Genomic DNA, 26,321 nt, shown 5'->3' on the forward strand with positions numbered 1-26,321 from the left:
AAACATTCAAAAGTCTGAAAATACTAAAATTGCATTTTTTTCCCAGATATTAGTATGAGCTCTCGTCTGCGTGTATCAGCACAGAGGAGAAATGAGGCTCATGTAGTCAGCATTCTGCAGTATTCAGCATTCTCTAGTATTCAGACTTTCTTTTTTAACACTTTTTCTTTTAATTATCAATCCTGTAGTTTTATTTGCACTGGACTCATGGAGTTAAGTACTTTGTCATATATATTCAAAAAACCCCTCAGTATTGTGCAGATGAGGCTTGTGGAAACAAAAACACAAATGTAATTGGGTTTACAGTTTGGTTGCTGAATTCTATTGCACTGAATTCTAGATGGTTATGCGCAGTCCCACTGACTTCAGCTGCAGCTCTGTGCTCTCTAGCTGCAGTTGGAAATGCAGCCTCACACTGTCAGGTCAGGAAGCTAGACAGCAAGCACAAATAATGCCTGCCTCGTTTAAGCTGATTGTTGCTGGAGCCTCATGTCTTTGGTTGATTGGCAAAATACATCGTCGAAACAGCACCTCACTTCTTGCATTGTTCTTAGAAATGTGAACTATTTTGCTACAAGTTGAAAAGTAGATTCTGAGGCAGATTTCTGGAATCTCCCATACCATGCCAAATGGTCAAAGAATTGTCAAAATTGAGCTGAAATAAGGATTTCAGATCAGAAAATGACAATCTATGGTAAAGCCTTTGACTTTTTCCTCTATAATACATGCAGTATTTTTACTTTACATGTGTTGAATTATTTTTCCCAGAGTAAAATACTTCTTGAAAGTTGTGAAAGGTGATGTACCTATTAATGAAATATGGAAACCAAAGAAGCTGCAGAAGCAGTGTTTACTGTTGTTGTTCTGTACAGTGTTCATTTAAGAGACTGTATAAATGTTTGTAAAGATGTGATTATTAAGAAAAAAATATTTTCTTGTACCTAAAATGTCTTCTTTGTAAGTGATTCTTGCAGAAACATAACTGAGCTGTGGTTTTCCTGTCTGACAGAAAGATGTTGCTGTTAGATTTTTAAAGCTTCTCTTTTTTTCTGAGGTGTCCTGTGTAAAGCTAGATCAGATTCAGTAGGACTAGGGTGCGCTATAATGCATTTGATAAAAAAGGCTGGTGCAACACATCTTCCTGTGTGTGAAATAGGTAGAGTGTTGGCAAACATAAGATCCAGGATGTTGTTGATATTGAGTTTTAAATGTTTTCAACCAATATATTTTAGGGTGAGCTACCACAAATTGCAACAAAAGCAAAAGGGTACAATTTTTAATTGAAGGTCTCAAATATATCTTCCCTTTCTCCCCTCCATCGAATGTTGTTTTTTGGTTTTTTTTTTTCTTGTAGGGTTTAGCTGAGAATAAAAGCACCTTAGGACCAGAAGAAGTCCGCAAATCTGCTCTGACACTCGTAATGGGTGCCCTTGATAATCCTAACCCTATTTTGAGATGTGCAGCAGGCGAAGCTCTTGGCAGAATGGCTCAAGTGGTTGGAGAAGCCTCTTTCATTGCTAGAATGGCTCAGTACAGTTTTGATAAGTAAGTTGATTCTAATTCAGAAAAGGAAATAAAATTATAATTTAATATAGTTTGGAAGATTCCTCTTCTAAATTACATATTGATTATTCTCTTCATGGTTGATTGCTATGGTTATGTAGATCTAACAAACCTTCAAACAGATTCTTCTCTTTTCGATTTATTTTATGTGAGGAATAAAAGCTCAGCTGTTAAACACACAGAATGTAAAATGATACCAGAGAATAGCTTTTGAGGAGTCACTTGAAGGTTATGAAGCTGTTTCAGATAGATAACCACAGCTTACATTAAGCATGTCTGAAATATGAATTGTGTGATAGTGGTTGTGTTTCATTAAAACATCCTCTTTCCACATCGATTTAACTTATGTACTGGCCCATATTTTTTTTTGTATTCTGTTGTTTATCTTGGGCCTTTAGAAAGATGTCTGGTAGAAATAATGAGACAATATGTTTCCCAATTTTGTGCTTAAATTTAAGGCATCAGCCTATTTGTGAAAGAGAATGCAACTGCCTCAAGGCTGCAACCCATGTTTTTGGCTGGTCAGGCTGCATGCACATACCCTCAGTCCAGCTCTCCTACCTCTGGGCAACTCAATTTTTCTCCTCCTTTTATTTTGTAATAAAGTACATCATGCTTACTGTCTTCCCTTGAATTTCTATTGCTGGGACTATTTTCTTGGTTTCTTGTCTAGGGTAAAGTTGTTAATGATTGTCATTCTGTTAACACTGTCAAGTAATTTTTGTATGTTTGAGATGTGCATTTGCTTTGTTGTTCACTGATGACTAAGAGCATGCATGTATCTAATATACAGACAATCAGGGGAAAAAAAATCCTTCTTTGTCCTAATTAGGAAATCCTTTTATCTCTCTTCCCCACCCACTGAAAAGGTTTTTAATTACTGAGTTATGTATGTGACATGCATTCAGAAGCAGAAATATTGTGGAAAATATTCAGTAAGTCTGCTTCATACAACTAGATCATTCAAAATGCTATATGTTCTGTTTTAGTTTCATTAATAAAAGGCTCGGTATTTAAAAAAAAATTAAAATGATTTATTGGAAAAGTCATAGAAATCAACTGTAGAAGAAAACAGCTATATTAAAACCTATACTTTGTAGTGGAAGATGTAGCTGTGGATTTCTTTGTCGTTTATCAGTATGTGTTGTCATTTTTCTATTTTTGATTCCTTTTCATTCTTGGTTCCGTTTTCATTGCAGTGGTTTAGCAATGACTTTTCTGATTATTAAATTAGTCTGCTGGGAAACACTGGTAAACTCTCAATTCTTTTTCTATATCCTTCCAAAACTCTTCTTCATCCAAAATGTCAAGTTCTGACCAGAAAGAAAGAAAAAAGCTATTAAAATAGCTTTTTGTTTTCACTTGTCTTTTATGTAATCTGGGTTAATAGCAATGTAGATTAAGTATATTGTTTTTGCTTTTGTTGTTAAAGCTTCTCTAGCTCTTCTAGGGTGGCCTACAAAATTCTGTTAGTTTTTTGCACTCTTATGGTACTTCAAAGGTTCTTTGTAACAAACCTAGTGAATGATATGATTTGCTTTTATTTAAACGTTGATAGGTTAAAATCTGCTCGAGACGTTGTATCAAGAACAGGCCATTCCTTGGCTCTGGGCTGTCTCCATCGGTATGTTGGTGGAATAGGTTCTGGACAGCATCTGAAAACTAGTGTCAGTATTCTCTTGGCTTTGGCACAGGATGGAACCTCTCCTGAAGTCCAGGTAAAAAAAGCAATCACCGCAAAACTATTTTAAAATGTTCAGGATGAAAATTAACAATTAAATTACTGTTCTGTGCTTTAATTGTGACATGTAAGACATGTAGCATGTGCCAGGGAACACAAAGAAAGTGCAACTTCCCTTATAAACTCTTACAGTACAAAATCCCAAAAATGTTGTGCAATTAAAACATAACCTTATAGCTAGTTAGGGAGGCAGTTGCAAGTGGTCACGTTAATTCAAGTGTCTGCTTGTCAGCTGTGCCAGAGTAATGCACTGTGATCATATTCCTAACTGACTTTAATTGTAAAGCAAAATGTGCTAGTTTTATTTTAGCTACCTAAACAGAAATTTTAATAACTGGCTAATGGTTAACATGTGATCAGTTACTGGAGTCTCAGGTGATGAACAGTAGTTGTCTTTGTCAAGTAATTTCTGTATATGTGATATATATGCAGTATGGCAGTACATCATCTTTGGGAGGTTATATTATGAAAACAGAAGTCTGTTGCAAGTTAAACTGCAGTTAGGGGACAGAAGGAGAACTAGCAGTAGCTAAGTCTAAGACAAGCCTAAGTCGAGAAGGGGTTTCTATCTACTATGGACTATAGACATGTAAAGTCTCAAAAGAGGACAACTTGACTGCTAAAAGTTGCTGGTGGAGTAGAAAGGGGACTAAACATGCTGTTTAAAGAGTAACATTTTTGGAGTTGCTGAATATGTGTAGACACTATACAGTTCAGAACACTTCTAAAGTGAAAATACTGGAAAATTGGGAGAAAATGCTGTCTTATCTCTCAAGAGAAATAGGAGAGGTCAGTGTCTCGGTCTGTCTTTTAAGACTTCCATTAAGTGTCTGTGGCTGCTGCTGTAAAGAGGGGGCTAGATGGACCACTACATGTGTCTTTATAGTAAAATTTTAGAGAGAAAAGTGCTGATTTTTTTTTCTCCAGCAGAGAAAAAAAGCACTAAAAGAATTACTTCAGAAGGAAAAAAAAACTAAAAAGAAACCTATTTGGAGTAAAAGCAAGTGTTTTGTCTGTAATTATTGTACTTCAAAGATTATGGTATAATTGCATGATATAATAGGTAACTTCTTGTCATTCTTTTCACAAGTTACTGCAAGGAAATGATTATCTGGAATAGTGATTATTAAGCTTTAGCAGCAGGAAGTTGTGTGCCACCCACGAATAGGGGCACTTTATACCCACAAATTGAGAAGCTGAAGCCTCCACTAACTATACGGAATCATACTTCACCTTGGTTTAAACTGTTAGAGTACCTTCTTATTTCTTTCTCTCAGAGCAATAAAAAAGAAATCAAAGTAACAAAGCTTATCACTTGGGAAAACAAGCCTAGTTTTGCTTGAAGATAATGTTTTTTAAAAAAAATCTATAAATGCAATTTAAAGTCTCTCTTGAATTTCCCTGGTTTACTTAAGGTAAGAGTACGTGCAGTTTGCATATCTAACTAACTTCATATATGAGTAGGTAAGGTATGGAAAGGTTATTGTTTTATGAACAAAAAAAGGAAGTAAAATATGAAGTGGAAGTCCTGGTGGGACTTGCATATCTACCTTATTTTCTGTTGAGAATACAGCACTAGGCCAGTGGGAAAAGCTAAGCTTTTAAACCTCATCCCTCACTAGATCAGTGTGGATATACAGAAACTGTATGGAAATATGAGTAATGGAAATTTACAGGAATGGAAGGATAAGCTACCATAATGTGCTACCATGGGGTTAGGACTGTAGAAGTAGTTACATGATTGCTAGTGCTAATGGTCTTTGAATTACATTAGAGACAATTGAAAAGGAGCAGTTTTAAAAGCAGGTTTTCCAGCTTATTCCTGAGGGTCTAGCTTTTTAATAGTAATATTCTTTTATCATAGTCTTTTCATGTATTTATTGTAAGAAAATTGTAAAATAAGATCATTTAGTAGGATGCTGGGGAGAAATAGCTAATGTTTTCGGGTCTGTCAGTGGAATTTTTTTCCTGTGAAATGTCAGTATTCTGAAGGACTGTCCTCTTGCCCACTTCTTACTTTGGCAATTGCAATGAATTACTGTGCTCTTTTATGTACTGATCTTGCAACCGAAATGGGCGGATCTTTCACCATTTTTTTCCTCATGCTGTAGTACACTGACTGAACAGCACTGCTTTCTTCTCTTGCAGCCTCTAATAAGAAAATTAGAAAATGCTTGTAAGCCTTTCAACTTGTCATGAAAATCAGTTCCTACTGGACTGTAAAAGGCACTCCCCACTAAGGACTTTGTTAGCTGCCCATTTCAGACGCTGCATCCAGTTTTACAGTGGAATGATTCTGTCTTTTTCCTGCCTTGAGTCACCTCTCTTTTTTCCTTTTTGTTTTAAGTAGATATGTTGTTTGTGTTTGTATTTTTCTTCCTGAAAGTGCTTAAAAATATTTTTTCTCAAATTCTTTGTCATCTTATCTCCACTATCCGCAGAACTGCTGATAACCAAAGAGTATGTTAGAGATGTTTAAACTCTCAGGTGATTACTTGAGCTCCTGAGACTTTTGAAGCACTTCTGGAGTCAGAGTAGGTAACCAGACATGTTTAAGAGTGGATGTATGGAGCTGGGCTCCATCTGCATATAAAACTAATTTCCTGAATGCATTACTAAAAAAATATTCCTTTGTGTTTTTGATAGACCTGGTCTCTCCATTCGCTTGCCTTGATAGTAGATTCTAGTGGACCAATGTACCGTGGGTACGTGGAGCCAACGCTTTCTCTGGTTCTTACTCTGCTCTTAACTGTGCCACCATCACATACAGAAGTACATCAGTGCCTAGGCCGATGTCTTGGAGCTATAATAACTACTGTTGGACCTGAGCTGCAAGGTCAGTGGGAATTTGAAGAGAGAACAAAAAATTCTACCTTGTATAAAGATGATATTGTAATCTTAAATGGAAGAATACAAGTTTTTGTTAGTTGCAGATGGTGGCAGGTGATGTTGACTAATTTGGTTACAGTCCTGCAAGCAACCTCAGTTTTGATGCTACTTATAACTGCTTGGGGCTTTTTTGACTGCAGTTAGAGATTTATATAAAGAAGTTGAAGTGATGTATGGTGTTCTGGCTAATGGCAAATTTGCTTGGTAGGTAAGCAATGAAACCCTTGCTTTTGTTGTGTATGTTTTTGTTGTGCAGTTGGGGGATGAGGCAGGGTTTTTCCTCTGCTTTTTTAACATATGATTATTTTATTTTTAAATGATGGCAAGAGCTTAAGTTTGAAATAATTGATAATATTATGAACTGTAGCTCATTTCCATTCATTCTTGATATTTTTACATCACCGTACCTTACTGTAGAGACCAAGATCTTGTCATGTCTCTGAAATTCTGTACCTCAGGTGTTAAAAACACAGATTTGTAGCTTTGTCTAACTGGGATTTTTAGGAATATTTATGGGATAGTCTTTGACGCATTGCCAGAGAGCTGACTACTAGTGAAATTTTAACTCTAAATAACTGGACTTAAGTTTCTAGTTATGAAATATTTCTAGATGGTTTAATTGAACTTATATTTTTTGTATGTTAGTTAAAATTGCCTGCATACATATATGCTAGCTTGAGAGTTACTTGATATTTTAGGAAATAGTTCAGTGCGTGAAATGTTGCTCATATATATAGAAGGAAAGAGACTTTTAGAATCTAAATTCAGATAATGTTTTGATCTTCTGGGAAGGTAGTCTCAAAATATTTCTGACTGGAGATTATCAATCCAGAATTTCATTTGGACAGGACATGGTTTAACTGATCTTAAAAAGAAATACCAAAACACTCTGTAGTGTTTCTAATTTTCGTGGGAATTCAGAAAAATTGCATGTTAATCTGTCAACTTTGAAGCATTAAAGCTTCTCAAAGCCTTAAAGTCCACAGTTGTCATACAAAAGTTTTGCTGTGTTAAGGATATCATATTACATCATTAGGTAATGGAGCTACAATTTCAACGATCCGTTCTTCCTGTTTGGTGGGATGTGCAATCACACAAGACCATTCAGACTCACTTGTTCAGGCAGCTGCTATATCCTGTCTTCAGCAGCTTCATATGTTTGCACCACGGCATGTCAACCTGTCCAGTCTGGTTCCCAGTCTTTGTGTGAGTACAAAATGCATCCCTTTTGTTCCTCAAAGTTTTATGCATGTGTTTAGCAGAGGATAAGGGGAAGTACTTAGCAAGATGTCAAGGATACCCATATGTAATAAGCGTAATGCTACAGACAGTGAAGTTCATACATGAATAACTAGTGCTGTTTTGAAACCTTTTCCTGTTTGTTTTCTGCTAAGCAGATGCTATTTTCATTTTCTTTTCTCATATTCCTTACTTTCAAATTATACTTAGTTTGATAGGGTTTCCTCTGAGTTATCTTATGCCTTTCTTCATACTACAAATATGTAGGCAAGGTCTGCCTTCCCTGCTGCATTAGCAAACTTTTCAGATTCGCTTTTAAATGGAATTAATGCCTGGTATTAAAATTAAACCGTACAGTTCTACAGTCTAGTTTTAATTTCTTCTTTCTGCATTGGCTTCATGACTTCTAGTTATTTGTTTTGTAATTTGAAGCAGGGAATACTCTTTAATTAAATCTCCCAAATGTACTGCATTTTAGTTCCATTAAAACAACCTCAGTGTGATGTTTAGAAATTCTTTAAAGTCTGCTTGTTTTTTCAGGAGTGAAATCTTGTATATTCCTATGTCGAATATAGATCTACTGTTAAAATGCTTTATAAACTATACAATCCTTTCATTTAGGAAAGCATTTTCCGTCCACATAGTAACTTAATACGAAGAAAGCAAATGTGTGTTTGGTTTATTAAAAACAAATTATCCCAAGATAAATAAAGAATCAGTTTTTTAAAGAGCACTCTTCGTCTCTTTCACTGTGGAAAAACATACACTTCTCTGTGCAGCTACTTCCTCTCAGGAAAATAGAGACCATGCACATTTCTTCCAAAAGAAAAATATTTGCTTGCACTTGAGGTGATTCAAAGGAATTAAAAGCCAGTGTTGGTTAGCAAAGAAATCTGATGCTGTCTTACTGAGAGGCTTCTAAGAACTTACTGCTATAAGATTCTGTTACAAATTGGAAATGGAAGTTTTTATGATAGCTGTCATGTGTGGTGCACCAGATGATGGATTTTTGTTTAAAAGAATATGATTTACGGCTATAGGAGACTATGAGGCATAGTGCTACTAGAGTATAGCAGATTGGAAATGGTAATTAACCTAAATTACACTGGCACAGTAGTTCCAATATTTATGCTTTTATCTCTTTTAACCAGGTAACAGCTCTATGTATGTCAGTTTTATTTTCATATTTGTATATTATAAAAAGTGCTTACTTCTGAACTTCCAGGACCTGGTACCCAGCAGATCACACTTGGGCATAAAACTGAAAAGTAGAATGATTTTAGTCCTTAGCAGCATCGATTTATTGATACTGGGGTGCAGCAGTTCACTCATCTGTAATGGTTCTGATTTTTAGGTTCATTTGTGCAGCTCTCACTTGCTGCTTCGCCGGGCTGCAGTTGCGTGTTTACGACAGCTTGCTCAGAGGGAAGCATCAGAAGTATGTGAATATGCCATGAGCTTAGCAAAAAACACTGGAGACAAAGAAAACAGTGGCATCAGTACGTATTTCTGACACGTGGCCTTTCTGTAACAGCTGAGTGCGCATGTGCGCCTATGTGTGCGCCTTTAGAAAGAGGGGAAAAAAAAGCTGAAACACCTGCTTCCCTCCCCCCAAATGAAAAAAACCCTTAAACTGTCCCTTCCAGCTTCAATAAATTCTGGTCACACCCCTGATTACCTCTTGAATTTCTTTTAGAATTTAGCTGTTTGTTAAGCTCAGAGTTAAACTTCTCTGCCTCATTAAAGCTGGCAGTCAAATAGGGAACACAGTATATATACAGCAGAAACATTTTACAGTTTTTCTGGTATTTCAGCTCTTGTTATTTTGAAAATTGACTTAATTATATGCTGTTTGATCAAGATATTTGGTTCTGTTATGTTATGTTAGCACCACATCTGCAAAGGTATAGACTTTGCTGGTTGGTTCAATTCTTAGATGTATCATTTTATTTTGAAAATAGGAGGCTCAGCACAGTCTTCATTCAAACATAGAATCATGAGCTTACTCATTAAATCACACCAGTTAAATCTGCCTCTGGAAAGATTTTTTAGAGTCCAATACTACTAGGGTTTTTTTTACAAATTTTGGGGGTATGTACCTTGAAAAAATAGTGAGATATTTTTTTTAAGTAGTACTTGGCAGTGTTATTTCCCTTGCAGATAAAATTAATTGCTATATTAAAATCTTTCTAGTGTTAATTCAGAAAAAAATCAGTGACATCTTAATGTATCATTGACTGGACTATACACACACAAATACACAATATCCAATTCTAGTCTGTTTTTCTGGATTTTAAAACTGAACTACTGATTTCAGAAAAGATTTCTTGTTATCATTTTGCAGATGTTAATCCTTTTGCACCGGGAGCTGGTTCTCGTCGAGATGCTCATTCCCGGCATCAGGGGGTCAATATAACAGAGACAGGGCTCGAAGGTGTCCTTTTTGGAATGTTGGATCGGGAGACTGATCGGAAGTTGTGCTCAGATATCCATGACACTCTGGGACATATGCTTTCGTCGCTGGCAGTAGAAAACCTTTCTCACTGGCTAATGCTTTGTAAGGATGTCCTTGCAGCTTCAAGTGGTAAGTGTTCCGTATTGTTCACAGAAACAACAATATGTTCTTAGTATTAGCGTGTTCTAGCAATATTGATTTGGAGCTTGTCTTTTATCCTAGTTAAGATGTAGGTCATATTGCATATAGAACTTTGATTACAGTGCATTAAAAATCCCTTAGAAAGAAGAAATCATCAATGTTAAGTTTCAGAATATTGCTTTTAAGATTAAAACGTAGGCTGCTTAAAGGAGGATTTCCAAGGGAGAAGCAGTGTGTTTATAACTCTGACATTTCAGTATCTTAGTGAAAGCAGACATTCTTTTTAGCCATTATACATCAAGATTGTACAGAAAAAAGAGTGCTGTATACATTCTGAGTTTTCTTTTATGAGGTTTTATGAGTTACTGATGTGATGGTGGGTTACCATGGTGATGAAACTTTTGTTTGTTGCTCAGCTTCTGAAGATTTGTTTGCACAGATTTTGTCCTCTGTGACCTTATTCCTGTTTTTCAGCTTGTAGGGTAGTTGTGATGCAGATTCTACTCACTTCCCTTGCATTTATACTTGTTTATTGGCATGTGAGTTCATCCTGAAGCTGTTTCTAAATGCTGCCAGCTTTACATTTACTGATGAGTGATGCTACCAGTGATTTCTTTCTGTATTGTAGTTACCACATATCTGCCCAGTGAGAAAGACCTCATTTCCCAAGTTTGAAGTTGACATGTCCTTTTATCATTTCATGTGGGATGGGTCTTAAGGTTTTTAACATGGTTGTCCAATTTCTTATTTATTTATTAGTAGGTGACATAATCTCAGAGAACCATATTTAAATAAATTTCTCTCAGGTGTGCTTTAAGCCAACAACTTCACTTTGAACTACTTTGATCCAAAATCTTGCTTTTTAAGCAGAGATATACAAATCATCTACATAAGATCCTGGATGCCCTTTCAAAACACTTGTTATGAACTGGTGTCATCCATGTTTTATTTGCCACAACCTTTTTCTTTATTGGATGTCTTGGCTCTTCAGTAGTTTTAATTTAGACTTTCTAAGAAGCGTGCCTCAGTTGGGATGGGTTACCCTTGCAATAATTTCTTCTCGTTTTCCTCTAATTATTTCTGGAGTAATTTTTGTCAGTATCTTGGCATTCAGCTTATGAGAACTTATGAGAACTTATGTTCTCATTTCTGAATAGCAGAAGTGTATATACATGTTTGGTGAGGTGTTTTTTTTGTCCCTGTTTGGCTTTTGATTTTTTATGTGATCCCTGAAGCAATTTTATTTTCTGAAATGAAGTTGCAAAGCCACACTTAGAGAAAAGAATTTTTTTAATGTTAATTACGTTTTTGGGTGCCATAAACTGCCTATTTGGCTGTGTATCTGTCCCATGGCATGGAGCTTTGTAGTTTTGTTTCAGTTTAACTGGCACTTTATCTTTTACTTGAAACAGAGGTTGAATAATTCAAAGATAAGCTGATTCTTGATTCTGAGCCTGATAATCTCCTTACTCTGTTTATTGGTAATTTAATGGGTTAATTTTCAAAGCTGAGAAGTTTAGATATGGGATTCAACTGTAGTTTGTGCCTGTGGCAAATGGATGTTACAGGAATTTATTTCATATTGTTTAAGACAAATAAAGGGTAATATAACCCAGATTAGAGGTGAAAAACATTTGTTTTACTGATATTCCTTTGCTTTTTGATGTGTGTCAAATGTTGTTTTAATGGATGAATTAGTCTGTTCTGAATCTCAGTGTAAGGAAAGACTTGAATTCTTGTCCTTAGGTGTCTTTTATGGATTGTAACAGTGGGATTTTTTTTTTCCCCTTTTAATTGTTCTCTGTTGTAGACATGAGCACTGCTGCTCCCTTAGGAGGGAAGGATGAGGAATCAGAGAAGAAAGATGAGATGGATGATGATACAATGTTTACCACCTTGGGTGAAGAGGATAAGTCCAAGCCTTCTGTAGCACCTCGCTGGGCAACTCGTGTGTTTGCAGCAGACTGTCTGTGCCGAATTATCATGCTGTGTGAGAATGCCAACAAGGCACACTTCGATCTGGCACTGGCTCGTTTAGCCAGACTTAAAAACCCAAAAAGTAATTACAGAACATGCATGTTTTGGTTTTAATTTTTTATTTTATTTTATTTTTGACACCTTTTTATAGCTTAAGATTACACAATCAAGAAAAAAGTATAAGCACTTATCCTTTCATGGCCAAACCCAAAGGAAATGTCCAGCAAAAGTCAATAAAACTGTAACCATATAATACTGTAATTTCTGTACCATGAACACAAAGAATGAGGTTTGGTGGAAAATCTAGGTTCTAACAGACTCATGTGCTTAGGGAAAAAAAACGCCTAGATATGCAAACCTTTTCTCAAGTCTGAAACAGAAGCAATAAACTTGTAGCTAAGGGCGAGCTGGGAATGGTTTCACAGTTCAATGTAATGACAGAATGAATTGAATTTAAGAGATTACGTTATCATCTCCAGACTGAAGGGGTGCTAGGAAAGAAAAAAAGAGGACATAAGGCTACATAATTGGCTGTGGAGAGAGAGATGTGGGAGGGAGTTATAAAAAGACATGGACTTTTAAAAGTCTATTCTTTTGGTATCCATGAGAGTGATACCATGAGCTTGGTTTTCAAGCTCATGTTTCAAACGTACTTTTATGAGTTAGAGAATCAAAATTGAGAGGTCATATCTCACATAGTTGTTTTGTGAAGAAATGGTTTTTGAACAGATAGTGAGAGGCTTCTGTCCTTAAGTTGTCCATGTTGTATTGGTTGTGCTGTTGTAATGATTGCTTGTGTTCACAAATGTAGTGCTTGTGAGGACCTTGTGTATATAGGATGAATGCTGTGAGCATGCCAGAATGTGTGAGATCAATGGATTTTAGTGTCTGTGTCATTGAGGTTTAGTGTCTGTTAGGATATGGAGAGTTACCAAGGCTTTGCCTATGTTGCTTTGGTGCAACCTGGTTCCAGCACTGTGCATTGGTTTTGTGAGAATCCAGCTTTTGACTTGATTTGAGGCTGAGGTCACTGTTTGAAGACTAGAAAGGAAGAGTTTGGGCAAAGTTTATTCTGAGATGGGATTGTATTACAGCGAAAATCACAGAATAACTACTGCTTATAGAATCCTACAGAGGATTGCATATTATAATCATGAGAATTTATATCTCTAAATTTTTTTAAAGTAAACTGTGATGTGTTTGGTATCACTGTAAAAAGGAAAACTCAGCAAACTTCTACCCCCCAAATTCAGCTTCAAAATACTCAAATTTTACTACTGTCTTTGATGGTCTGAAAAAGTAAGTGCAGACTTCATCACTTTATAGTTTTTATGTGATTTCCAGTCCTTCTTTACTGACGTGCCTCTGAAAAGCTTCAACCACAAAATAATTTTTCTTTTTTTTACCTTGAGACTTCAAAATAGCTTAGACAATTTATATTTTTTGTTAGTCACACTAGATTTTTAAAGTAGTTTATTTTCATATTAGTTGTACAACATACGGTAATTTCAAATTGAGAGTAAGAAAATAAATAAACTGAATAAATACAGAAGAATAATCCTTTCAGAAATGTTACTGGGTTAAATATTGTTCTTTACTGCTTGCTTATGGCCTTGGATGTGGTTTTTGGGAGCAGAATTAGAGGCATACTCAGTTTTAAGTGTTTAAGCTTGACATCAACAGGGGTCACTATAAGCATAGGACTTGAGCAGGAGCAGGAATTGCCTTGAAGACTTCCTGTAGGTTTTACGAAATGTTTTAATATATTCTATGCTACTTAGCTACACTTACATGCTCTATTCTATGCAATTTTTAAGGTTGTTTTAGGAATAGGAGTCATAGAATCACTTTAAGGGGGTAAAGGTGAGCAAGAATACTAGGTAACATTCTTTCCTTCCTTCTTCCATTCCTTAAATGTGGACCTTTGAAAACCGATAGGTAAAAGTTATACATGTCAGTGAGGAAAATGTTACATGTATCTGTCATGTTAGCTGTCTTTTAAGTTACTAAATAGCTCTTTCTATTTTGTTCTAAGATGACTTCTTAGTACTCCATCTCTCTGACCTTATTCGAATGGCATTCATGGCTGCGACTGATCACAGCAACCAGCTACGAATGGCGGGTCTTCAGGCTCTTGAAGACATTATCAAGAAATTTGCATCTGTTCCTGAGCCAGAGTTTCCAGGCCATGTGATACTGGAGCAGTATCAGGCAAATGTGAGACCTCCTTTATAAGTTCAGGAAATTGTGTATTTGTGCCAATATGCCAGTATTAACTTTGAGAACATTTTGTAACTTCAAAAGACCTGTGAGGAGATTTTTCTCTGTGTGAAACTGTGCTGAAGAGACACGCTTATTTACCTCTTCAAGTTTTATTTTTGTATCTCTTTTTATTTATTGTAGTTCAGTAGCTGACAAAATGAGAAATTCAGTAGCTTGAAAGCCAAATGTTGTAAGTTAGACTAAATTTTTGACAAAAGTGGCTTTTCATTTGTAGAATTAGGAATTGGAAAATACAGCTGAATCAGTTCTAGATCTAATCTAATAAATCTGTTTTCTTGGAAATGAGTGAATATACTTCTGTTTAAAAGAAAACTACAAAAGTATACCAATGGGAAATAGACAGTTGAAGATTTATTTTAGGGTATTACTGCTTTTTTTTCTTGTGTAGCTGAATATTTTCACCTCCTTTGTCTTCACTGTGTCTTCAAGATCTTTCTCAATACTTTTTAAAGGCAGACTTTCATACTTTTCACTTTCTACCCTTTTTTTTCCTTCCTTCTTTGGAGCTGTAGCCATTACTTCTTCTCTTTGACTTGATTCCTTTTGTTTCAGAAAAATGCTGCCTTACAGCAACTGCCTAAAAGGCTTTTTTTGGTCAGTATTTGTCATTTGAGGAACCTGATGCAAATCCAGCCATAAATATTTGATTTCACACTTCTATTCCTTTGGACATCAAAAGGTCATTGACTTATTGAGCCTTAGCAAAAATTTCACCTGTAATACTTGAATGATTAAAAGGATACTCATTAACATAAGATACTACCACATATTTGACAAAGGTAGTTGAGACTTAAAAAAGACAATGAGCAAACAGGAAAAAGGTGGTTTAAGACTTTGTAGTTGTTGTTTAAAGAATGGTATTGCAAGTATGTTCTAGACCGCAAGGATACGTTTGGGGTGTAACTATAATGCCAAAATTAGGAATTTTGTCTTACTTGTTTTGTATTGGTCCTTGAGCCTTAAACAAGATGAGATAAACAATGTTGTATCCCTGTTGTTTTAGTTGGATTTCTTAATTTTTCTTCCTATCAATAGGTTGGAGCTGCTCTGAGGCCGGCTTTTTCCCAAGATACACCATCCGATATAACTGCAAAGGCCTGTCAGGTATGAAGGAAAATGTTCAGATCCTATGAGCAAAAAACTAATTTTCCTTCTCTTTGGAAAAAGGATGCAAAAGAGAAGTAGTATCAAATGTCTGGAAGATGCTGTAAACTTAGGCTGTGATGTTTTTGCATCTTTTGAGTTTTCTAGTAATGTATTTTGTTCCTCAGAAATGCAGAAGTCCTTTTAGGGAGCTACATAAACGTGTCTGAAACTAATTATGTCTTCATGTCAATTCTGCGTTTGTTGCTACAAGAAAAAAAAAAAAAGGAAAAAAACCTTTGCTTAATGAGACCAAGAGTAATGTATTTATTGAGTTTTCTTTCAGTCTGATCAAATACTTGGATTACTAATAATGTACCTTCCAACACTAAACTTCCATTCAGTTTAATGCTCTATTTTAGATTTTACAATTTAGAAGATCTGAACATTCTCATTACAACCATAATAACAACTTGTTAGTGAAATTTTGGTAATTTTTTTTTTTTTTTTTTTGCTCGTGTGTGGTTTTTTTCTTGTGTGTGATCTTGCGTACTGTAGTTTAAACCAACTATCAGCAACATAGCTGTGGTAGTATTTGGAATGTGTTTTGCACAGTGAAATTACTACTGTAGTTTAAAGCAGCAGTTTAATTATCTATGCAAACATCAGTTTTGAAACAATAATGCTGCGTACGTGAGTTTTGTTTAGTGAATTTGGTCCAGAAGGAGTGTGACTTTGTCTTGTTCTTTTATAATCTTAATTTCCAGCTAAACTTGTAAGGATAGATCAAGTACTGCATAATTTGGTATCTACACATAGAAAAGTCTATATCCATCCTGACTTACAGAATGCTTCTGTGCATTTAAAACGAGATGAAGAGGCAGTTTGTGTGAAAACTTATTCTGTATAAGTTGTCAAAATCTTCTCTGTTCAGCTGATTTCAAAGTGGATGTGTGCATGTACAGGATCAAATGGTTAGAGATTAGTTTTGGATATTGAATTCTCTCTAGAAGTTACATGAACAGAGAGAAGCTTCACTGAACGAGTTGGATGTTGTTATTTTTATGTATTCATATGAATGAAACAGGTGTTGACTTGCTGAGCGGCAAGATTGAAGCTGGTCTTAGTCCTACTGCGAATGAATAATGGATTTGTGAGATGTTTTCAACAGCTTTGTCTTGTACATCTTTGGGACACTTTTGATGTTTGTTTTTACATTATTTTAAATATGTCCATCATTCCAGATCATGAGAGTCCCTTCCTCAGAGGCTTTCATGGAACTGGTTCTCTAGAAGCAAAATAAATAAATTGGAGATTGGTCAAAAATGCCTTGGATAAAGAGTTTGTAAAACCTGAACTGCTTGGCTTTTTTGCTTCTGTTCCTCATCCTTGTAGAGTCATCACTAGAATAAGAGCAGTTCTTCTGAAAGAATTTGTCCCTTTTTATCTTTGTAGAAAAGCAGTTGCACCGAAATTATTCTGTTGTCTGCATTATGACTGGGCATGAATGTGTTTCAGAGAATGAATGCCAATGTATAGCATTAGCCAGGAGCAGCTGATCTGTGTGATGCTTGTTATTTTAAGTACCTATTTGGATCCATTTAATTCAATTGAAAAGTAAAGAGACACCCAACTGTCTGTCCACCATGTCTTATATTGATTATTCTAGATATAGAACTGTTGGTTCCAAATCATAACCAATTTTTTCAAAGATTTATATTTCCCTCATTTCTAGGTGTTTTCTTGACAATAGTGATTTGAAACTTCTCATTAGTATGGAGCCTTATATATTAATTAGAGAGGCATGGGTTTCTAAAGATGTACTTTTATTGACTTCTGTCCAGTATATTCTTCACAGGGAATGCAGTGGCACATTACCTGAACAATTTGAGCAGACACTTGGGAACAGAATAAAAAAATTGTTACTACATATTTGTGGAGGATTAAAATACTATTTTAAGTGTTAATATGCTTGCAAATACAGCCTTTGTAACGACTTACCTGAGCAGTTCTGTTGTCATGGATGGGAATTAAAAAAAGGAAAACCTCAGGTTTATTTGTGTTAAGCAGGAAGAGAGTGGCTAAGTTTTTGGTGGTGATTGTTCTAGGTTTTGTTTTCTTACTGATTAAATTTTTTTGTTTATAAGGTTGCTGGGTTTTTTTGCTAGTTTAGAATGATTCTAAACTTTGTTGTCTAGGTATGTAGCGCTTGGATAGGAAGTGGGGTTGTAAGTGACCTGAATGATCTTCGCCGAGTTCACAACCTTCTTGTCTCTTCCCTGGATAAAGTGCAAGCAGGAAAGGGATCTTCTAGCCAGCTTTACCGAGAGAGTGCAACTACTATGGAAAAACTTGCAGTTCTGAAAGCATGGGCTGAGGTAAACATTGACCATTAAATCTTTAAAAGATTGAAAACATTTTACAGGGTAATAGCAGCCTCACACCTCCCTGGCTGCACCTGTCCTTCTAACCTCCTAAACCTGTTGCACTTTCACTCCTGGGATGTTTTAATCTCTATATCTTTCTCTGTTGCTTTTTCTGCCATTCTGTCAGTCCATATTTACAGTGAGGCTTGATTGTTTTTTGTTTTACTGCACTTCTCTGTGTCAAAATACACACTCATACCCTATCACATTTTGAATTTCTTCTCATCTTATGGCTCTTAAACTTAAAAAGCCTCCAGAACCAAGCAAACAAAAAGCAAACCCTCCTCCCCACAAAAAACCCCTCAGAAATCAAACAACTTTGAAATATATTCTGACATAATATTGCAGCTAGTTAAGTAAGAGTTTGTCAAAGTGTTCCTGATTGACACGTTTTAGAAACAAAAGCGTGTAGCCAAAATATTTTAAGAAAATGCCATTTATGACTCTGTTATATATGTACTGATAGAAATAAAAGGAAAAAAATAAATAAAATGTAGTTGTATTGAAAATCTCTTTCAGTCATTTTCTGGTGAGTTGTAAATGTATGGAATCTGTTACATTCACAAGGGAAAGGCTACTGCTTTTCTTTCTTTTAAAAATCTCACAGCATGTACTTTCATATCTTCTAGGTGTATGTTGTTGCCATGAAGATTAAGAAAGAAGCAGAGACCAAACCAAAGCGTGTTTTAAAGAGCACAGAGGAGGATGAGGATGATTTTGGTACTGTAGATGAGTTGCCACCAGACAGTTTGATCACACTTGTACAACCTGAACTGCCTGCGCTCAGCCGACTCTGGTTAGCTGCGCTGAAAGATTACGCTCTTTTAACTTTACCAGCTGAATTTGCTACCCAACTTCCTCCAGATGGTAAGCACTGAAAGAAAACTGTAGTTGAACCTTCAGAATTATTCTATAAATTACTTGGCATGCATGTTTTTTTGCAAGTGAAAAATTTCTGCCTGTGTGTGATAGAAATATGAGTTTCAACTTCGAGCTTTTTCCCTTCAATCTGCATGAATAGACTCTTTATCTGAATTACTGAGGTCATTAAAACGATGTCTTTGTAGAATTAAGAATACGTCTGCACCTCTAATACCTTGATATGAAATGCAAAAAGATGTTATTGTAAGAAAAACACAGCCTCTAAGATTAGAGTGGATATGTCTTACATTATTTTACTGAGTTAAGAGTGAATGTTCTATATGAAAAATGCTGCAAGACCTGATGACTGTGCCTGCCTTTGCTCTCTGCTCACTGCTTCATCATGGCCAGCACACTTTCTTATGAGAGGTACTGATGTTGCTACAATGTTACTACACAATTGGAATTTACTCTCACTAACAAGTGTTATACCTGAATGTTTACATGATCCAACGCACCCAGAATAAATATACTGATAAATTTAAAGTGCGTGCTTGTTGTCTATTATTGAGAGATAATTTTAGAATTTACCTTTGCTTTGCTAATTTAACAGGAGGAGCATTTTACACTCCAGAAACAATTGATACAGCTAGACTGCATTACCGAAACTCCTGGGCTCCCATACTACATGCAGTGGCACTTTGGCTGAACAGTACAGGATTTAATGTGTCAGAGTCAACAGAAGAGACTGCTGCAGCAATGCCCAGTTCACAGAAACGTGCTACATCCATTATGTTAAACCAGACACCTGGAACTCCACCTGCCACTAAATCTTTGCCAGAGATAAACAAAGATCGAATGCACTTAATTTTGGGTAAGAGTTACAAGTTAAGAGCTCAGTAGCAGCACATTATGGTATGAAACTCTATGGGAATAAGAAAAGATACTTTGCCTGAAATCTAGAAGGTTTAAGATGCATTACATGTCTGGACATTAATGCTTTGAAAATCTATGTCTCCTTTCTATCTCTCTGTCTGTTGTGTTCTTTATTGAGCATTGGCAGAATATTTGTCAGTATGATTATTGTAATTAAATAAAATGAGTAGGAACTGTTCTACACTGTAATATACTCAGCACTGGTGAGGCCACACCTGGAGTACTGTGTCCAGTTCTGGGCCCCTCAGTTCAGGAAGGATATTGAGGTGCTGGAGCAGGTCCAGAGAAGAGCAACAAGGCTGGTGAAGGGACTTGAGTACAAGTCCTATGAGGAGAGAATTAGGGAGCTGGGGCTGTTTAACCTGGAGAAGAGGAGGCTCAGGGCAGACATCACTCTCTACAACTCCCTGAAAGGAGGTTGTAGCCAGGTGGGGGTTGGTCTCTTCTCCCAGGCAACTATCAGTAAGACAAGAGGGCATGGTCTTAAGCTGTGCCGGGGGAGGTTTAAGTTGGATATTAGGAAGAAATTCTTTACAGAAAGGGTAATCAGGCATTGGAGTGGGCTTCCCAGGGAAGTGGTGCATTCACCATCCCTGGAGGTTTTTAAGATGAGAGTGGATGTGGCACTTAATGCCATGGTCTAGTAACCACGGCAGTAGCGGATCAAGGGTTGGACTTGATGATCTCAGAGGTCGTTTCCAACCCGGCTGATTCTTTGATTCTATGATTCTATAATACAGATGATACAAAATTTTGTGCTTTAAAGATGCAAAAGCTGCAGGGTTAATTAAAATACCCTTATAAAAACACTGTTCAGCAGAGACCGATATTTGACAATTCACATGAGTAGCTTTTGTATCAGTTTTTCGTCTGTGAACAGCGCTCACTGTTGTCCTTTGTTGTTACCTAACAGCTTTAAGGGGTGGATGTGATCTGAGAAATGCCAACAGTTTCCTGAGATATACAGATATTTAAAAACAGAATAAAGTGCCATATGTATAATATGAATATTGCTTAACTTCATCTCATTTATCTTTACATTTTAAAGAGTTCAGGAAAATAAAACTCAGTTTACAACTGAAGAATTCAGAAGTCTGACTTAAAGATCTTTAGATTTAGATGGATTTCTGTTCAGTAGTCCAAGTTGCTTGTTGTCACTGTTTATTTTTTATCCTGCCAAATTTTGGGGAAGACTTGATGCAGAAGAGGAAGCAAATACAGTTTTGGTCTTTTTAATGCATAGACTCTCTTTTCTTTTAAAGGAAGAAGAATTGAGAAAAACATGTATCTTTCTAAAGTTAAGAATCTGCAATACTTACAGAAAAATTTCAAAAAACACCTTGATTTTATGATGATATGAACATTCTTTTTAATTATTGCTCTTTTCAGGTGTTAGTATACAGTTTCTGTGTTCCCCACGACCTGAAGAACCTGTTGAGCATGTTACATCTTGTTTACAAGCACTTCATACTTTATTGGATTCCCCTTGTGCCAGGATCCATATTGCAGAGGATCAGGTAATGTATGAGCATGTTGTGACAATCAGCTTTTTCTAGGTCTTGGTCTTTCCTCTATGATGATTACAAAAGCTGTAATTATTTTTCATGTGAGAAAAGTATTTGCTCCTCATAAACAAGTGACATAACAATCAGGAATCGTTAAGTCCTAATTAATTTTTTTATATGTATTTTGTTTTACTGTAGCTCCTTGGTGTTGAACTCTTGAGTGTGCTTCACCGACTACTCCTGACCTGGGATCCTCCCTCAGTCCAGCTACTGGTTACAGGTGTTGTCCAACAGATAGTAAGAGCAGCTCAAGATTATTTGCAGGAAAAAAGAAACACACTAAGTAAGATTTTGAAAATGTGGCTTGCTTTGCAGAGTAAATAAGTAACAGGTTTTCGTCTTGGGAAAGGAACTCAGTTGCATTAGAGTATGGTTACACTGAGGAGGAAGATGCTGTGTATTCCACAGATAATTTTGTTTGTATTCATAATTACCTGCTGATTTCTTAACTCTTGTAAGATGTAATTTTTCTTCCTCTGATCATTCTAGTGGTTATTCTTTTCATGTCATGGTTTTCGTTCATTTTTCTTGAGTGGTGAAAGTTATACCCAGCACACCACTTAAGATCTAGGACTTTCTAATACCTTGCTCAGTTTCCTTAAGATTTCCCTGTTAACTGCCTCCTTAGCACTTCATTTACCTTTTTTTCTGAAGTTCAGTGGTTTAGTCACTGGTGTAGGGTATTGTGGTGTGTCCCTGGCACAACTGGCATCCATGAAGTGAATTAACTGCTAGTGGAACCAGGATGAAAAGTTGCCTGCCCAGAAGATCTTGCCAGGAATTGGAGCAGACTTGCACCTGGGTTCTTACTTCACTGGCATTCAGGGTGTGTCAGCAACCAGGAGCTCTGGGAACAGGGTGTGCAAACAGAAGCAAGGCAGTTGGCATGGAAAGGCATGCTTATGCAGCCCAGAAGTGCTGCTCAAGACTGTACAAGACTGCTGGAGTCAGCATAATGGTGGCAGTGACATACAACAAGACACATTCTGCTGACTGAGGAATAATCACCTTGGTACATCAGACGTCTACTGACCGTGCTGGAAATTCAGATGAAAGTGCTGATGTGACTGTCCTCCAGATGCTTGTCTGTGCAGCTAGGGCCAGAGGTGGCATTGATCTCACCTGTGAGACGTGAAGGAAATGCATGCATGTGAAGGTGAGCAGAGTGTATGATCTCTGGAAAGGCAATGGAAGAATGAAATGTTCTTCACAAAGGTCCTACAGGTGCAGGGCTGAAGTCCCATGTTTCTCAGGAAAGGCAGCCATAGGCTATGCTGGAATATGGCCTTGGAGGATGACACTTGCATGAAGGTGGCAGCTAGAAGATGGTGACTTCAGCAACAAAAGGCTCTATCTCCAGATATCCAGTTCGAGAACACTATAGAGATCTGCCAAGAGAGGAGGAGCCAGTTCTGACCCACTTTGATGGGTCAGAACTGATACCACTTAGAAGTAGTGAAGGGTGTTACCAATCAGGAACTGTCTTCTTGGTTGCCACAGTCTGCTTAATCAAGAAGGGAAGGTGGGTGAAGCCATATTAAAACAACTGGAAGAAGCTTCCATTCAAGCTGTGGGAGCCTTGAGAGAGGCTTTTACCATCCAGTCGTGTGCTGGAAGGGTGACACTGCAGGATGCTAACACTGAGAAGCGTATGAGGCACAGGTTTTTTCAGTCCAAATAAGGGAGAGGCTCAGTGGATTTGCTCCTCACTAATACAGAAGAAATGGTTATGAAGGTTAATGGTAGTTGTGGCTGTAGCAGCTATGTGATAGTAGAGCTCATGATCTCGAGGGAAATGAAGAAAGCAAGTAGCAGAGCAAAAGCTTTGGCTTGACTTAGCAGAATTTGGCTTGTCAGGGAGCCTGTAGACAAGATTTTTGTGGTAAGCTTCCCTGAAGGGCAAAGGAAAGAGGGATTGTTCATCTTCGATGACAAAATAAAGCTCATTCAAAACCATCAGCAGGAGGCTGACTTGGCTGAACAGGAACTTCTGATCAAACTCAAATGTGACAAGGAAGTATATGAATGGTGGAAGTGGGGCCAGACTACCCAGGAAGACTCCTGAAGACTCCTGCTTCGGTATGGTGGAGTGGAAGTGGGAAAGCCACAACTTAGCTGGAGCTAAATGATGATGAATGTCAAATATGGCAAGAAGGAGTTTTATAGATATGTTGGCAGCAAAGAGATGAAGGAAATTTGGACTTGCTACTGAATGGAATGGATGATCTAATGAAAAAACATGGTGAGGGAAAAACCGAGGCGCTGTTATCTTCTTTGCTTAGTCCTCCTGTGTCTGTGTGTAGTAAGCAAGTTTAGAGAAGAGAAATGCTACCTGCAGCAGACAAGCATCAGGTTAGGGACTGCTTACAAAACAGCTGGACATACCCTGGAACCAGATGGGATGCATCTGGGGGAGCTGGCTGATGACATGCTAAGGTCGTTGCACTTATCTTTGAAAAGCTATGGTGCTCCAGAAGGCTTTCCAAAGAATGGTAAAAACCAGATGCTATGACTAACTTTGAAAAACAAAAGATGTAAGGTGGATTTTTGGGATACTATCTTGCCAGTAAGCCTGCTGTGTGTGTTGAAAAAATTCCTTTGGAAACCACTTCTTAGTACATGAAGTAGAAAACTGTGATTTGAAATAATGAGCACAGGCTTACCAAGGACAAATAATGCCTCATCCCCCTCTGTGATGAAATAACTGGCTTTGGATGTGGAATGGTGGATATTTTGCAAGGCTTTTGACCCAGTACTTCATAATATCATTGTCAAATTGGAGCAGTGTCGACTGAAAAGTGGGAGAATAACTGGACTGCTGTGCTTGAATGGAGTTCAGAGATTCAAGTCTGACTTGCGGCTGGTTGCAACTGGTGTTTCTTAGAGATCAGTATTGGCCTGCTACTGTTAAACATCACCGTGAACAACTTGGACGATAGGACAGAGTGCAGCCTCAGCAAATTTGTGGATGATACCAAATTGTGCACGTGGTAGATATGCTGAAGGGCAATGCTGCCTTTCAGGGGAATTTTGAACTGCGGGACAGAGAACCTGCTGAAGTTTGGCAAAGACAAATGCAAAATCCTGCATTGGGATGGAATGTGCATTGGTATAGGCTGGCAGGCTGACAGATTGGATAGCAGATTTGCCAGATAGTGAGTGGTGTATGTGAATCTGTAGTATGAAACCTATGCAATGCTGAAGAGTCTGTTACTGGGCTGTGTTAGAAAAGCGTGACCAGTAGATTAAAGGGTATGGTTGTCCTTTCAGCTTGAGCTTGTGAAGATGCATCTGGAGCAGTGTCTACTTTTTTTCGCCCTTCCTTCTCATTCTGAATAAGAGACATGTTGACAAACATGAGGGAAGTTCAGTGAAGGTCCACTAAGCTGCTTAGGGAGGGTGAAGTATGTGACCCCATGAGGAGAGGCTGAGAGAGCTGAACATGTTTAGTCTGCAGAAGGGAGGGTTAATATGGGATAGAATAGCAATCCCCTTCTTAAAAGGGATTTAAATACAAGGCCAATCCAGAGACTTCTGAAAGGCATATGGTAGAGGAACAAGAGGCAATGGACACAAATTGCAGCACTGGAAATCCAGATGGGATACAAGGAAAAAATTAGTCACTGTGGGAGTGGTGAAGCAGTAGAACAGATGTCCAGGGATGTTGTGGCATCTCCATGCTTGCAGATATTTAACACTGAACCAGGAGTCTGAAACTAGCATCAGTCTGAAAGCTACTTTCTGAGGTACTTTTAGTAACCTCTTCCTTTTAGCAGAGAGTCTCCCTGTTCAGTCATCCCTTTACCATTTCTTTAAAAATCTCACATTATATGTACTGTTTCCATCTTTGCTAGGTAAATTAGTTTCCAAGTAGCAACCTGGTTAAGTTAGGTCTGCCATATTTTCTGTTACCTGAAAGAAGTGAATTGAAACCCAAAGAATATTCTCTTACTACGGAAAATTACTATCTTAATCTGGCACAATATACTGTTCATAAAAAAAACCCCAACTGATAGCTTTTACCCATTTTCCACATAAAAACAGGGAGAGGATTTTGCTGGAACTCGAGCCAGCACAAGTGAAAATGCAGGCTCTGTTCCTTCATATGAATTAATGGAATTGTTTGCTGTCAGCCCAGTAAGCTGCATTTTTCAAATCGATGAATGTGATAACAGTAGCAATCATTTAAATTCATAGGAGCTATATAGGGGTAGTTCAGGCCAGCTTTGACTTACTGAATCTCTGTTGCTGTTTACTGGGAGAAGGAAAGACTGCAGCTGGCCAAGCTGCCATCAAAAGAGAGGCTTTTTGAACTGAATACACTCAAATCATGAACTCAGACATGGAACCCTACAATGCTTTTCTGTTCTCTTATTTCATAATCAATTTAGGCTGGAATAAGATTTTGTCAGGGTGGAACATATAATTAATAGCTATTAAATTAAAAAAGTATTGTCCCGCCTGTTTATTTGGCAGCCATTGCTGTTAATTTTATGATCAGTTTTAAAAGAAGCGAAATAATTAACTGCAGTTTTATTGTGTGTAAGAATACTCTTTTTTTCTAGTTCTGGATGGATTTTTAGTAAGTATTGTTGCAATCACAATACTTCTGAAGCATTTTAAATGCCTGTAAGTCATTCTAATTAAAACATTTAGTTTGACATGAGCCGTATTTGTGCTATCTTACTGTAAAGCAACTTTTTCTTCTTGATTTTTAACTTTTTTGTGAAGAGTTTCACGTAATCTTTGTTATGGGATCTCCCTTAACTGTCTCCTCATACATTTCTTTCTTTTTTCAGATGAAGATGATAATGAGGAAAAAGAAAATCGTGTTGCTTTAGGAGAGGGAGGTGAGAGTGGTGGTCTTGTGCCTGGAAAATCTCTAGTCTTTGCAGCCATGGAATTGCTCATGTTTATCCTGGTACGACACATGCCCCATTTGAGTTCAAAAGTGTCGGATTCTCCAAGTCACATTGCTGCCAAATCCCACCTCTCTGAGGAAAGTGCTCGTCTTGTGGCTGCCACCATTAATATTCTGTCTGACCTGCCTTCTCTCTGTTCTCCAGCAGGTAAGGTATTGTAACAGCAGATATGTAACAGAATATGTGAATAACCACTAGGTTACTCTAGTGGGAGTGCCGTGAGGATATGATGCTAAAAAT

General features: G+C 37.2%; 1 protein-coding gene across 4 annotated transcripts in view; it reads left to right on the forward strand.

The window, feature by feature from the left end:
• Positions 1-26,321, forward strand: part of HEATR5B (HEAT repeat containing 5B) — a 57,498-nt gene that overhangs the window by 19,472 nt on the left and 11,705 nt on the right. For 3 of the 4 annotated variants that reach the window (XM_027641261.1, XM_027641262.1, XM_027641263.1), the window contains 15 exons: positions 1,355-1,545; positions 3,122-3,281; positions 5,951-6,140; positions 7,230-7,399; positions 8,787-8,931; positions 9,777-10,016; positions 11,839-12,087; positions 14,041-14,222; positions 15,324-15,392; positions 17,570-17,749; positions 18,427-18,664; positions 19,272-19,532; positions 20,984-21,111; positions 21,298-21,442; positions 25,959-26,228. In XM_027641261.1, the coding sequence (XP_027497062.1) occupies positions 1,355-1,545; positions 3,122-3,281; positions 5,951-6,140; positions 7,230-7,399; positions 8,787-8,931; positions 9,777-10,016; positions 11,839-12,087; positions 14,041-14,222; positions 15,324-15,392; positions 17,570-17,749; positions 18,427-18,664; positions 19,272-19,532; positions 20,984-21,111; positions 21,298-21,442; positions 25,959-26,228 (2,818 nt within the window). Of the gene's footprint in view, positions 1-1,354; positions 1,546-3,121; positions 3,282-5,950; positions 6,141-7,229; positions 7,400-8,786; positions 8,932-9,776; positions 10,017-11,838; positions 12,088-14,040; positions 14,223-15,323; positions 15,393-17,569; positions 17,750-18,426; positions 18,665-19,271; positions 19,533-20,983; positions 21,112-21,297; positions 21,541-25,958; positions 26,229-26,321 lie in introns of those variants that run through there. The other variant, XM_027641264.1, reaches the window with a different exon arrangement.

The sequence above is a fragment of the Corapipo altera genome, unplaced genomic scaffold, assembly GCF_003945725.1.
Source record: "Corapipo altera isolate COAL_440 unplaced genomic scaffold, ASM394572v1 48b, whole genome shotgun sequence".
NCBI classification, from domain to species: Eukaryota; Metazoa; Chordata; class Aves; order Passeriformes; family Pipridae; genus Corapipo; species Corapipo altera.